Source organism: Meles meles, chromosome 15, assembly GCF_922984935.1.
Source record: "Meles meles chromosome 15, mMelMel3.1 paternal haplotype, whole genome shotgun sequence".
Lineage (NCBI taxonomy): Eukaryota > Metazoa > Chordata > Mammalia > Carnivora > Mustelidae > Meles > Meles meles.
This window is the reverse complement of record NC_060080.1, coordinates 66822857-66838617: the sequence shown is the minus strand read 5'-3', so window position 1 is coordinate 66838617 and position 15761 is coordinate 66822857. Positions and strand designations below refer to the sequence as shown.

The 15761-nt window shown below is 38.0% G+C and overlaps 1 protein-coding gene across 1 annotated transcript in view; it reads left to right on the top strand.

The window, feature by feature from the left end:
• Nucleotides 1-15761, top strand: part of CFAP36 (cilia and flagella associated protein 36) — a 32156-nt gene that overhangs the window by 12868 nt on the left and 3527 nt on the right. The window contains exons 4-7 of the mRNA XM_045979766.1: nt 6312-6426; nt 10062-10149; nt 11813-11864; nt 14413-14515. Coding sequence (XP_045835722.1) covers nt 6312-6426; nt 10062-10149; nt 11813-11864; nt 14413-14515 — 358 coding nt within the window. The remainder of the gene's footprint in view (nt 1-6311; nt 6427-10061; nt 10150-11812; nt 11865-14412; nt 14516-15761) is intronic.

The following is a 15761-nucleotide window of genomic DNA, read 5'->3' as shown; positions in this document are numbered from 1 at the left end:
CATGGTGTATAATTCTTTTTATACATTGTTGGTATTCAATCTGCTAGTATTTTGTTGAGTATTTTTCTATCTGTGTTCATGAGAAATACTGTTCTTTCTTGTAGCATTTTTGTCTGATTTTGGTATCAGTGTAATGTTGGCTGCATAAAATAAGTTAGGGAGTATTCTCTCTGCTTCTATTTTCAGGAAGAGATTGTGAAGAATTGGTGTAATTTTTTTTTTTTTTTTTTTTAGGATTCTTATCTAAGGGCAAATTTTCATATGCATGCTCAAATACATGTAAATCCTAAGTTGAATCATTCAGGGAGGGCTGGTGGGACAATAGCATGGACACTGAATAAGTTATGTGTAGAAGGGAAAGTGGATTTCAAAGTCATACTTTTTTTCTCCTTAATAATTTGAATCAATAGAAAGGCTTTTACATCAGTTCTGTAGGTTATGCGCTTTAACTTCTACAAATAAATATGTGATCATTATTCTTTTGAGAAATAATATGAATCTATAACTTTTCTTCAAAGTTTTATCTTTTTTATTTTGTGGAGAATTGTGTAATTTCTTCATTAAATATTTGGTAGAATTTACCAGGGGACTCAGCTAGGCCTGGAGCTTTCTGTTTTGGAAGGTTATTATTATTGGTTCCTTCTCTTTAAAGATAGAGATAGAGTATTCCTGTCTATCTATTACCTTATTCAAATTGTCTATTTCTACTTGTGTGAGCTTGGCAGATTGTGTTTTTCAAGGAATTGGTCCATTTTGTCTAGGTTATAATGTTTGTGGACATAGAGTTGTCAATAATATTTCTATATTATCCTTTTAAAGTCTCTGGCATCTGTAGTAATGCACCGTCTTTCATTCCTGATATTAGTAATTTATGTCTTTTCTCTCTTTCTTTCATAGTTAACCTAGCTAGAGGTTTATCAGTTTTATTGATATTTTTGAAGAATCAACTTTTAGTTTTGTTGATTTTCTATTTTAAATTTAATTGATTTCTTCTCTAATTTCTACTTTTTTTTTTTTTTTTAAGATTTTTGTTTCTTTATTTGACAGACAGAGATCACAAGTAGGCAGAGGAGCAAGTGGAGAGAGAGGAGGAAGCAGGCTCCCTACTGAGCAGAGAGCCCTATGTGGGGCTTAATCCCAGGACCCTGAATTCATGACCCAAGCCGAAGGCAGAGGCTTTAACCCACTGCGCCACCCAGGCGCCCCAATTTATTCTTCTTTTTGTAGTTCCTGAAGTGAAAGCTTAGATTATTGATGTTAGATATTTCTTCTTTTTAAATATATGATTTTAATGCTGTAAATTTTCCCTGAACACTACTTTAGCTGTACCCTGAAAATTTCGATTAGTTGTATTTTCAGTTAGGAATATTTTAGGAATTTCTCTTAAAAAAAAAAAAAAGAAATTTCTCTTAAGACTAGAGTTGACCTTTGTACAACACAGGTTTGAACTGTGTGGGTCCACTTCTACACAGATTTTTTTTTTAAATAAATACAGCACCGTACTATAAATGTATTTTCTCTTCCTTACGATTTTCTTTTTTTAATTTTAATTCCAGTATAGTTAAAGTGTTATATTAGTTTCAGGTGTACAACATAGTGATTCAGCAATTCTATACATTACTTAGTATTCATCATGATAAGTGTACTCTTAATCCCCTTCACCTATTTCATTCTCCCCCACCCACCTCCCTCTGGTAACCATCAATTGATTCTCTGTAGTTAAGAGTCTGTTTTTTGGTTTGTCTCTTTTTCCCCTTTGTTTTGTTTCTTAAATTTCACATATGAGTGAGATGATAAGGTATTTGTCTTTTGCTGACTTGCTTATTTAACTTAGCATTATATTCTCATGTTGCTGCAAATGTCAGATTTCATTATTTTTTATGGCTGAATAATATTTCATTGTAGCTATATACCACCTCTTCCTTATCCATTCATCTATCAGTGTGTACTTGGGCTGCTTCCATAATTTGGCTATTGTAAATTATGCTGCAATGAACATAGTGATACCTAGATCTTTTTGAATTAGTGTTTTGTTTTTTTTTTAATCCTTTGAGTAAATACCCAGTAGTGGGATTACTGGGTCCTATAATATTTCTGTTTTTAATTTTTTGAGGAAACTCCATACTGTTTTCCACAGTGGCTACACTAGTTTGTATTCCCACCATCTGCGCCCGAGCGTTCCTTTGTCTCTACATCCTCACCAACATTTGTTGTTTCTTGTGTTTTAATTTTAGCCATTCTGACAGGTATATGGTGATAACTCATTGCGGTTTTGATTTGCATTTTCCTGATGATGAATGACATTGAGCATCTTTTCACGGATCTCTTGGCAACTCCGTATGTCCTTGGAGAAATGTCTGTTCATGTCTTCTGCCCATTTTTAATTGGATGATTTGTTTCTTGGTGTTGTGTAAGTTCTTTGTATGTTTTGGATACTACCTCTTTATTGAATATGTCTTTTGCAAATATCTGCTCCCATTCAGGAGGTTGCCTTTTAGTTTCCGTATGACTTTTTTTCTTTCGTTCTTTTTTTTTTTTTTTAAGATTTTACTTATTTATTTGACACAGAGAGAGAGAGAGAGCGAGCACAAGCAGGCAGAAGGAGAGAGAGAAGTAGGCTCCCCACCGAGGAAGGAGCCTGTTGTGGGACTAGATTCCAGGATCCTGGGATAATGACCCGAGCCAAAGGCAGCCGCTTAACTGACTGAGCCACCCAGGCGTTCCTCCATATGATTTTTATAATAACATTTTCTCTTCTGTAGCTTATCGTTAAGAATGCAGTAATAATACATATAACATATGCAATATGTGTTAATGGGCTGTTTATGAATTGGTAAGGTAGTTTAAGTCTGGGGCAGTCAAGAATTATATACAGTGATTTGACTGCATAGGGGTCAGTGCCCCTAAGCCCCGCGTTATTTAAGTGTTGACTGTACTTCTTTTACTCACATATTATTTAGAGGTGTGTTGTTTAATCTCCAATTATTTTAGGTTTTTCCGGTTATCATTCTGCTCTTGATGTCTAGTTTAATTCCATTGCGGTCTGAGAGGAGACTTTGTATGATTCCTATTCTTTTAAATTTATCAAGATGTGCTTTATGGCCTAGAATGTAGTCTCTTTGGGTGAATTTTTCATGTGTGCTCGAGAGGAATGTGTATTTTTCTGTTTTTGGAGAAATGTCAATTTGATCGAGTTGACCGAAGGTGTTGTTCAGTTCAGCTATGTCCTTTTTTGATTTTCTGCCTGCTGGATCTGCCCATTACCAATAGAGGGTATTGAAGTCTCCAGCTGTAATCACGAATTCATCTTTTTCTCCTGGTAGTTATGTCTGTTAATGGAATACTACAAGTACATGAAATCACTTGTACCTTTCAAAACTCTGGTATGATGAACTTTAAGCAGAGATAATAATAGGGCAACCTAAGGCTAAGTGTGGCTATATTTGAATGCCTTATACACTCACGTAAGTCAGATTCCTAAATACTCAGTGTTCATTTTTTTGTTAATGTGCTTTTCTCAAACATAGATACCATCACATTTACTTTACCTCATAGTCTTCTGTCAAAGTAGTTTGACATTTCAGTTAATTTAATGGATACTTAAGATTGTTGTTGTTTTTAAAGTACTTGCCAGTTTTTTGGGGGGAACAGGTGGTGGGTAATAGGGAGGGCACGTTTTGCATGGAGCACTGGGTATTGTGCAAAAACAATGAATACTGTTACGCTGAAAAAATAAATAAAATGGAAAAAAAAAAGTACTTGCCAGTTTTTTGAAGTAACTCTTGTATTTAGTTCCTCTAAGTGCCTTTAGCAGAAGCTCTTATCCATTGAACTGGAAGAATCCCACCACTGTAAGGTTGTCAGGTTTAGTGCCCCATTTTGATATTTAACCAGCCTCAACAGGATCAGAACAATTACTTTTGTAGGTACTTTTCAGTTTAAAAAGTGCCTTCTCATCTTATTTAATTCCAACACCTGGCCAAAAAGTTATGCTTGTATTTCTTTCATGCTAAAATGCTCATTTTTCATATTGTAATACCTCTGAAATGAGAATGTATTTTACACTAAATGACATGTTATAATTTAATTGGCGGGGTTTTTTCTTTTCTAGTTGGTGCAAGAAGTAGAGCCTTATTTTACTAATCTGGGGGTTTAGATTCAACAAAACACTGTATTACTACTATTATTATAGTACCAATTTGTAGATGAAGAAACTTAAGCTCAGAGGACTAAAAGACATGCCCAGGGATGCCTTGGTGGCTCAGTGGGTTAAAGCCTCTCTCTTTGGCTCAGATCATGATCCCAGGGTCCTGGGGTCGAGCCCCGCATAGGGCTCTCTGCTCAGCAGGGATAATGCTTCCTCCTCTCTCTCTGCCTGCCTCTCTGCCTACTCGTGATCTCTGCCTGTCAAATAAATGAATAAAATCTTAAAAAAAAAAAACACACACACACACAGAGTCACACAACTGTTACATGGGTAAGCTGGAAATGGCTTTTGATATCAAGGGCTCATTTTTTTCCTATGTGTCAATGGTTCTCGAGCTTTAATGTTATAAAAATTATCTGTGGAGATACATGGGCACCCATCCTCTAAAAATTTGAATTGATTATGTTTAGGGCCTGACTTAGGAATATGCATTTCTTAGATGCTTCAAGGTACACATTAAGTGTGTAACTCTAATTCTGACTTGCTGTTAGAAGCTCCAGTTGATACATTGCTATTAATAGGACTGCCCTTAAAGAGTTTATTACTGATGAGGATAAAGTCCTTAATATTACTAATATGAAGTCTAGGAAACCCCAGAACAAAGTTACATGGGGCATAATTATTACTGATGAGGATAAAGTCCTTAATATTACTAATATGAAGTCTAGGAAACCCCAGAACAAAGTTACATGGGGCATAATCCCATAAATTTGTCTTGGCAGACATGACTAATCTATCACAGAGACTGTCCACAAGTGGTTTCAATTCTGAGCTGTGGGCTGCCAGTCACAGTCAAGCCTCTCTGCTAGTCCCTGCTGTGGGTCTTTTGAATGGTGCATGTGACTTTAGGGGGATGAAACTCTCCATCATTTTTTTCTACAGCTGACTCCTCATAAATGTCAAGAGAGATGCATTTTTTTTTTTTAAGATTTTATTTATTTATTTGACAGAGAGAGAGGGAGGGAGTGAGAGTGAGTACAGGCAGGGGGAGAAGCAGGCTTCCCACTGAGCAGGGAGTCCGATGTGGGACTTCATCCCAGGACCCCGGGATCATGGCCTGAGCCCAAGGCAGACGCTTAATGACTGAGCCACCCAGGCGCCCCCTGAGAGCTGCTCTTGCGTTTTTCTTTGCTTTGCTATGTACTGCAGTTTTCTGGTGAACTGATTGCTGAAGGAGCTGATTGCTCCTTCCTCTTTGCTTCCTCTTTGACGGAGCTTTGGTTGATGTGTCTGACGTATTGCTGCAGCCTGCCTGGTGAACAATAGCACACCCCCGGTTGCCTCTGCGTGATTTTGTGTGTTCAGCTTTTACATTAATATCATGGAAAGCTTGAAATAAGATTTTAGTCTGGTGCATTAAATTTGAGTGTTTTCTCCTGAGTTTTCACCCATTGCAAATCTTATTCTACTTATTATTGATTAGCTTGGGAAGTGGCAATAGCCCCCTGTAGTTAGGGAAGTGTTAATTTGGGTACCCCACAGAAGACATCTTTACTTTTCCCCTTAATTTATCACATTTGTTGTTTCTTCCAGAAAATGATTTCACAACATAATTTCTAAATTACCTCTTACATGAAACTTTGTACATATATGACAGTTGTCTTCTCACATTATTAATATCTCATTACACTTATTTTCCAGACTCCATTTTTTTTTTGCGTTGACTTTTATTCAACTTGGTACTTTTATTGATTAAGGGATAATTTTGTACTTAGGATTTATTATTCACAGTAAATTTCAAGTGATAGAACTAAAACCAAATAGATATTGTTATTTTGGCTGCAAAACAAATCCAGATACTGAAGTGGTAAGCTTAAAAAACTAAGCCTAATTTCTGTGTTGCTTTTCAGAGTTACTCAGCACTGGCTCATTTGGAAAATATATTACCGTTGTCAGCCTTAGCTTCTTGGAGGCCTGGGGTTGGGAGAGTCTTACATTAAAGGCTTTTAGAGTCTTAAAATTTTCCTCTTGAGTCATCTGACCATAAGTACTACCATGGCATTCTTGAATTAATATAAATGATTTGCCATAGAAATGATCTGAGCATGTGGAAATAGTTTTAAAACTTGAATCTTCATTTAACTTCCAGATTTCTTTTCCATAGGCCATTTTGCAACCTGTGTTGGCAGCAGAAGATTTTACTATCTTTAAAGCAATGATGGTCCAGAAAAACATCGAAATGCAGCTGCAAGCCATTCGAATAATTCAAGAGAGAAATGGTAACATGTTGAATTTAGAAATCTAAGTGCTAAATTTTTGTTTGTTTTTGTTTTGCAGTTTTGACTGTTCTGATTCTACTATGGTCTTAAATGTAGCTGCTTTGTATAAATATATTTCAAGTTTGCTGACTGAAGAGATTCAAGAATGTAAACTTTCCTGATCAGTTTGTGTTTGCCATCTCAAAGAAAGCGGACCAGAATTTGATTTAATGATGTTTGAGGTCTCAGAGAGCTTGATTTTTCTTCCTAGCCATTTTGTTTATGAAATTCAGTATTTTTGAATGGTCACAGTTTTAGTTACTGTGAAGAGAAGGTGACTAGTCTTTTTTATCTGACTTATGATAGTTAGGACCTTTGTAGGAGACAGTGGCTCTCCAGCGTTAGTGAGCTTTTGGAGTTGTTGGAGGGCTGTTGGAACACAGATGGTTGTTTCCCTCTACTGATTCAGTAGGTCTGGGGTGGGACTGAATGCTTTGCATTTTTAACAAGCTCCCAAGTGATGCTGCTGGTTCTGGGACCAAACTGAGAACTGTTCTGGGACAATGGGCTGGTCTGATTGCACTACTGTCAGGGACAGAAAAACCGAACTCAAAGCCCTCAAAGCCCTCTTTAGTTATTCTCTTCCCCGACTCTCTTGTCTAATTTCGGTTTGTCCTTAGATTTTCCTGCTTTTGTTCCCGTCTTGTATATTCGAGTTACATTTGACATCTTGACTTGACACATGTGTGTTTCTAACCGTATTTCTTATTGTACTATCTCCTTTTCAAACCAGATTCAATCCAGATTCTTACTACTTTTCAGATTTCTGGCTGTAGTAAGCTGACCTTAATACCTATGCGTTCCTTTGCTCAATAGACTGCACTGATATTCTTGACCATGCCTATATACTCTTTAATGGTTTGGCAGCAGGACCTGTTTTAAAATTGCTTCTTGAAGATGTGAGAGCTATAGTTCAGTTGTACTGTTTGCTTTTAAGGGTCTGGAACATGCAGCAAGAGGCTTCTGTTGTTGTAGGGCAAGCAGGGCCCTTGTGGATTCTCCTCTCATTAGTATCATGAGAGTAGAGACTATCTCTTAGAGCCCAAGCACCACCATAACTGTCCTGTAAAATTCTAGAATGCTTTTCGCAGCAGGTGTGAGAGCCGATGTCTGGGGATAGGAGATAACATCACCCTAACCCTGAACGATGGATGACACTGTGCTGTTGCTTTTTTGTAAGTCAGTCTGGGAAATAGTCTGTCTTTCTACCTTGGTTTGCTTAACAAAATCCTTTTCTCTGAATGTTCCCGAAATTATGCTTTATTCTGACCTACGGGTTAGAAGGTGTGAATAATTATTTTATGTTATAGCTAAAATTGTTTTGGGGGGATCAGTTTTGATAAAAGAGCTGGTGAACTTGATATTGGCACTCCATATGTTTTCAGTTTGGAATTTAACTGGAAACTCATTTAGATTTTAATATAAAGGGAAGAAGTACATATATCTTGTATCAGCTGGATATTGCCTCAGGCTGCGATGAGCAGAAAAAGCCTCAATGAAAATGTCCTAAGCAGAGGAAGGGGAGAAGGAAGACAGTCCATGTTGGTTAAGTTAGTAACTCCGTGATATTATTAAGAACGCTGACACTTTCTATCTTTACACTCTGTTTTTCTGAGGCTCTCTCCTGATTGCCCTCTAGCTGCATTGAATGAGACTCAATGAAGTCTCATGAAGAAAGGGGATATATTTCTTCCTGTACATGTCTTTTTGATAGCAAGACAAAACTTGCATGGAAACCCCCAGAAACTTCCCCCTCAGGTCCTATTGGTCAGGATTGGGGTCACATGCTTTTCTTAAACCCTCTGGAACGGAAAATGAGACCATTATCATGAGTCACTCTCCTGTGGTGGAGTAGGGCTAAGTCTCCAAGTACTTGGCTGCCTGTTAATTAAACAAATCTGGGTTCTATTAGCAAGGGAGGATGAGGCAATGATGCAGAATAGTGCTGGTATCAAACCACAGGGTGGGAATGTTGGCTTACCTTTAAATAAAATCTAATACTTTGTTTCTGCCATAGCATTTTTAATACTTGCATTTAAGAATGTTGCTTAACTTAAATCAAGGAGTTAGCACCTTAGAGCAATGTTGAGTGTACTCAAAACTGCAGACCATTTGAAAATTGTCTTGGGGGTAAGAATAATTCAAAGGCTCTCTGGATTCTTCGTTGTATTTTATCAAAGAAATTTGGGGAAATGCAAATCAGAGTGTTATTTTGATGGTTTTGAAGCACTGCATACTATTGCATCATTCTTTTCTTAGTTCTTTTAATTTTCCTCAGAAATACTATCAGAGAATACTAATTGTGTATCTTTTGACTGGAAAAAGTACAAAAATGCACTTGAGATTGATCAGTTTTATAGATGTCAGTTCTTTGGCTGTGATGCCACCCTGGATTTTGCAAGATGTTACTGTTGGGGGAAAACTGAAGAAAGGGTGCATGCATAACCTCTTTCTGTATTATTTCTTACAACCGCATGGGAATCTGCAAGTATCTCAAAATAAAAAAGTTTAATTAAAAAAAGTATTTAAACATCAAGGGGATTAGAGTAATAAAGCTACTTTAATTTAAAGCAGATTGAAAATCCCATAGTCATCTGTGGATAAAGAAATGGAAGGTAAAAATGAAGACAAGTGCTGCTGATGTTGTGGGAATATACTAATAAATAAGATGAATAGAGCACTGATTACCAATCTACCTGCTTCTTAGGAAGATGTAGGTTAAAGTAAATTCAACCAATACTTAAAATTATTTGCCATGAATTATTATTTGCATTGGGCTGAAGTTGGTACTGCCTGGTTTATAGTTACTGGCCCAATATCTGGATGGAAGCTCCGAGGGCAGAGATTGTTTTCTTCATCTTTATATTCCTCCTGAGTGCTTAGCACCGTGCTTTTTCCAATATAGTAAGCAGGACCATTTTCACTAGCATTTGCTGTAGCATAAATGAAGCATATTAAATGCTGTTTAAATTAACAAAGTATTGTATATTTTGTTTTGTAAACTTTTCATCCTTAAGGGATTCTTCTGAGAGCATACTTTCGTTATTAGGAGCTTAATGATTTCAGTGGTCTATCCTCAGACTGTAGATGATTACAGGGGGTGATGGTTTATATTAACTAATTTTAATTGCTGTATTATGGTCACTTTTAATGGGTAGTACAAATAATTACTAAGAGAATTTCTAGATAAAACTGTGGTATTTGGGTGGGACTGATTCTGTAAAACAAGAAAAAGTAAAAAATATTATAATTAGATAATAACTTAGAACATTTTTAAGGAACCATTAATAAACTTATTTGTCCTTTTTGATGAGTTAGAATAGTGAGCAATAGGGGCGCCTGGGTGGCTCAGTGGGTTAAAGCCTCTGCCTTCAGCTCAGGTTGTGATCTCAGGATCCTAGGATCGAGCCCCACATCAGGTTCTCTGCTTGGCAGGGAGCCTGCCTGCCCCCCACCCCGCCCGTCTGCCTCTCTGTCTACTTGGGATCTCTCTCCCCTTGTCAAATAAATAAGTAAAATCTTAAAAAAAAAATAGTGAGCAATAAATGTTTTTAGTGGAGTTCATATTCTTTCGTGTGGTCTTTGATTTTGAACAGGTGTATTACCTGACTGCTTAACAGATGGTTCGGATATGGTCAGTGACCTTGAACAGGAAGAGATGAAAATCCTGAGGGAAGTTCTTAGGTATCCTTCTTTAATTATTTTTTGAATGAATCATTACTAATATTTTGACATGATCTGTGTATGTTTTCTACCCTCATAATATTATGAACTGGTGAAAGTAACTAAATTCTCTACTGAAAAACCATAAAAATGATGTATCATTGTATTTGTTTATGACTATGTATAACATTTTTTAATACACAGAAAAAATGATTTTCAAGTGCCTCATACCATATCAGCCTAAATGGGAGGGGCTTCTTCCCGTCCCTTCATGGGAACAGGAAACCAGGCAGTAGACACAGCCTGGTGAGAAGACACTCCCATGGCTTCTGGACCCTGGTGTTAGAGGTGGCTCATTCCAGGTGTCTAACAGCAGGAAGCTGGACGTTCACATTCCACAGACCAAGTAGCTGACAGGGTGGCAGGTAGCCTGCAACGGAAAAGTAGGCAGTGGGAAGTGCCCGTCCTAGATGACTGTATTGCTGGTCTCTTCTGTGCCCCATTTACATGATCCTCAGCCAAATGCCTGGCATGGAGTGTGCAGGTCACTAAAGGAGCATTTTTTTCCCCCCTTGGGCCTGTCATCTCTTGACCCCTCTGGCAGTTTTGGAAGGGAGCAACAATTACAGTACCTAATTTTTAAATCTCCTTTGAGAATGTAGAGGCTTAGGGCAGAAGGATACTTAGAGCCATTGTGTCACCTGCAGAATCCGGCCTTGTCCTTTGGGAGCCCTTCCTTTTTCTTCAATTCTAACCACACACATGACCATCTTCTAGCATCCTGTAGTTCTACCCCTGTCTACCTCAACCTCAGCTCCAGAGCAGAAGGGAGGACAAAGCAGGATGGTGATTGGGAGGATGGGTCTAGTGGGGAACTGTGGAAGGAGCTCCATGACTTAGTGCTTAATTCCAGGGGATTTGAGTAGTTGTGGGGAGGGAGGCAGGTGTGCTGGTAAACGCAGCCTCTTCTAGCCAGATCCTATTTTCCATAGCAGGGGCAGGGGGGAAGCCTGAGACAACACAGAATGCTTTGAGTTTATAGGTTTGAAGAGTTAAGGAAATTGTTAATAAGTTTAGAGGATTGGTAGTTTTGACTTGAGCTGGTTGCTTTTGTTGGTTGATTGGTAGTCTGAAAATTAATCAGCATTGTACTTTTAGACTTTATTTCCTAAGGGCTTTTGAGGGGAATGTGCTCTGTAAAGTAGTAAAACTTTGTTATGAATGAGAGTTGACTTGGCTATTTTCCTGAATCGGAGGCCCTCAGTGAGCAGTTTACAGCAACTGATAGGGCTTTGGCGTAATGATATCAGAAGAGCTTTGTGATAGCTCTGGTGCCCCGGGAAAAGCTTAAATGAGGAGAGAGATGGATCTTATCACTTCAAAGTGAGAGATCAGATTTGGGTTTACAATTTCAAATCTGTAGGCCTTTGTTCAGATAGGGGTCGTTCACATTTCCAGAAGAAATGGGTGAACCTGTAGTTTATGTTACTATATTATGCTGTGTGTGTCTATTACGTATCTCTTTCTCAGCTGATTCTAAGTTGCTTTAAGAAAAGCCTGATTATTTCCATCTTGGTTTCCAAGATTCCTTGCACATGTTGTGAGCTTAGTTTAGCATGTTGCTTGTTGGTTCTTTGACCAAAAAAGAAAATTTACTTCTTTACGTTATTTTTGTATATTTCAGAAAATCAAAAGAGGAATATGACCAAGAGGAAGAAAGGAAGAGAAAAAAGCAGGTGCCCACAGGACATATTAGTATAATAACAGAAGTATTTCATTGCCGTTTCCTTTGTTTTTTTTTTTTTTTAAAGATTTTATTTATTGATTTGACAGATCACAAGTAGGCAGAGCGGCAGGCAGAGAGAGAGAGAGAGAGGAGGAAGCAGGCTCCCCGCTGAGCAGAGAGCCCGATGCGGGGCTCGATCCCAGGACCCTGAGGTCATGACCTGAGCCGAAGGCAGAGGCTTTAACCACTGAGCCACCCAGGCGCCCCGTTTCCTTTGTTTTTTAAGCAAACTCACCCAACATGGGGCCCAAACTCATGACCCCCAGACCAAGAGTCACACACTGTACTGACCAAGCAGCCAGATGCCCCACATTGCTCTTATCTCTTCGGTTTACACCTAGGTTTTGCTGCTTATTTGGAACTACACGGTTCCTCAGAGTATCATATTCTTTTAGCAGTTCGAGGCATTTGCGTGTGACTTTATAACCATATTCACTTTACAACCCACACAGCAACCTACCTTTTAAGTACCCAATAAACACTGAGATTAGCTACAAAAAACTGTAATTTCATTCATGTTATTCATATCATTCATATTATTCCTTATAAAAATTCCCCTTAATCTTATGAATAAGAGACAGTTGAGAATAATATTTTCCTTTCTCCCTCTCTTTGATTCCTTTACTGTTTTGAAACAGCAACTGCAGTTACCCTTGAGGGCCCCCTGCAGACTTTAACGTGATCAGCCTCAAGTAGAATGAGTCAGTTATGATATTCCCTGGCATATTGTTCTGCCATTAAGAACTATTTCCATAAAGTGCCTAATCTTCCCTAAGGACAAATTAAACATGTATCTGGCTGAGGTGAAGGAAGCTAGTAATTATTCCTTCCTCTCTTCCTATGTTTTCCCAAATTTCTCTGAAGGGAAAGGGAAATAATGTAAACTGTCTCTTGGTCACTCGAAAGTCATTTTCCTTTTCTCCCTTCAGTCACTATGATACATCCTTGTATCATGCACTGTCTTTGAAAAGCCTCATTGTACTGCAAGGTGCCCCATGAAGAGCAGAAGGAATAGAGATGATTTAGCATTAAGAGGTGATTTATGTGTCTTTAAGTAAATCTCCTTTTAGTAAATCGAGGTAAAATTGATAGGTGCTATATTTTTTAACATAAGAGTCTGGGTGGCTCAGTGGGTTAAAGCCTCTGCCTTTGGCTCAGGTCTTGATCTCAGGGTCCTGGGATCGAGCCCCACATCGGGCTCTCTGCTCAGCGGGGAGCCTGCTTCCCCCTCTCTCTGCCTGCCTCTCTGCCTACTTGTGACCTCTGTCTGTCAAATAAATAAATAAAATCTTAAAAAAAAAAAAGGGTTTAGAACAGGGGCGCCTGGGTGGCTCAGTTGGTTAAGCATCTGCCTTTGGCTCAAGTCATGATCCCAGGATCCTGGGATCAAGTCCCGCATTGGGCTCCTTGCTTAGTAGGGAGGCTGCCTCCTCCTCTGCCTGCTGCTCCCCTGCTTGTGCTCTCTCTCTCTCACAAATAAATAAATAAATAATTTTAAAAAACATTTATTGTGTGAGAGAGAGAGAGAATGAGAGGAGAGAGGTCAGTGGGAGAAGCAGACTCCCTGCCGAGTGGGGAGCCCAATGCCGGACTTGATCCCGGGACTCCAGGATCATGATCTGAGCCAAAGGCAGTCCCTCAACTAACTGAGCCACCCAGGTGCCCCCAAATAAAATCTTTTTAGAGTATAGAACAGATATCAGCTCAAAACTGCTGTCAGAAGACATTACTATTAACTCTCTGGTTTATAAGCAAACTATATTTGAGTTCTTAAATAATACTATGTTTTAGGGGTTATATGTTTTTTTTTAAGATTTTTTAAAAAGACTTATTATTATAGAAATTTTCAGACACACAAGAGTAGAGCTGATAGTGTGGTAAAGAATCGCCCTGTGTCTTTTACCCGGCATATAGGGGCATATGACATGAGTTATCTAATAAGATGCATGTGATTAGATTTTCCTCTGTTTTTAAGAAAAACAAATGATCAGTTTACTTAGTTTTCCCCAAGATTTAAATGATTTATTTGGTTTAAATACACTATCCTATTTTAGAAATGGAAATAAACCCATTTGTGGCTTCTTCAGGCATTCCACGGTATAGTGGTATATACATTATTTTAAGTGAAAAAGGACCTTATAATTCAGTGGATTTCTTTCTCTTATTAGAGATTTTTTTCCTCAAGGTCACATGAGTAGTAAGGGTGAAGCCTGGGTTTAAACCTAACTTCTTGTTAAGTCCAAAGTCCTCTAAATATACTACTTACTTATTCTTAGCAGTGCGTGATTTGAAATGAAAATGTTTACCTACCTCAAAAAATAAAAGATACAAAATGTTGGAAAGTTCTTAAAAACTTTGGAAAATCTCCTGTTCATTGTCTGTTTAGTGGACAATATATATTTTTAAAGTAACGTCTTTGGATCCCTTAAATAGTGAATTAGTCAAAATTAATCTAAAAAACTTTTTAAAATTGTATCATGTATTATGGATTGCTGAAGCTCTCAGAATCTAAAACAGAAGAGCCTCCCGTGCATGCTAATGAAACTGCAAAAATGAAGAATTCCCAAGGGGATGGCGAACATGTTGCACACCCACCCTCAGGTAAGCTTGAACTTTCTCTAACAAGATGGATACATAAACATTATAAAGAGTGTATTACTTTCTCACACCTACTTAACCTTCAAACCCTCTGGGAGGCAGTGTTGAATGGCCATTGGTATTTAAAATTCTTTGTAAATTTAGCTATGGAGGGTGGAGGTAGGAAGTACTCAGCTGACAGAGAGGGTGTAGTCCCCAGATTTCCAAGTGAAGCCTGGAACCTAGAGCGACGAGTGAAATCCCTTGAGGGAGTCACCAGCCTTTGTGCCATGGCCAAAGCCTCCAAGATATGTTCACGTCACACTTGTGTTCTCTTCCATGACCACAGTTATATAGTGTTTGTGAGTTAGAAGCAGAACTTGGAAAGGTAAATTATTTTCCTAACGAATTAAAGCATAACTAGGAAACAAGAAGTAGCCAGTTTATCCAGATGTTTCGTCAGGAAATATTGAAACTAAAATTGATGAGAATCCTTGTGGAAAATGTTAGTGGACGAATTTGTACAATATATGGCAAATCCATTTTCAATTCTTTCTGATTTTCTTTATAAGAAAACAAGTAACTCTGAAACAGAACTTGAGTTATGATCATGAATTGAGTTCATGTTGTCACACATTTCTCTGGTTTTAAATAAATGTACTTTTTTCATTAAAAAAAAGCCACACCCATAAGATATGATCCTTATTTTTATGTTTATTATTTTTGTTTTAGAAGAAATTCCAGAAAGCTGAGTGATTGTCCAAAACCACTGAGCTTTTATTTATTTTTAGATTTTATTTATTTATTTGACAGAGAGATCACAGGTAGGCAGAGAGGCAGGCAGAGAGAGAGGAGGAAGCAGGCTCCTCACTGAGCAGAGAGCCCGATGTGGGGCTTGATCCCAGGACCCTGAGATCATGACCTGAGCCAAAGGCAGAGGTTTAACCTACTGAGCCACCGAGGCGCCCCACCACTGAGCTTTTAAGTGGTAAAACTGTAACTTACTTTGGTCTTCTGCCTCCAAATCTTGTGTTCTTTTACGTTTTAGTTTTGAAGAGATTTTATAATTGAGATGAGCTTGATGTTTACCCATTGATTTTAATGAACTGTACTTAGTTAATAAAACAATGGGGGTATATGAAACAGAAGCAGGTTTATGAAATTACCTTGCTTCTTTCTTCCTAGCAAATTTAACCATTTTTCTTTTTTCATGATCAGATTCTAGGTTGAGTAACTTCATTTGAATTATATTTATGAAAGCATCTCCTTT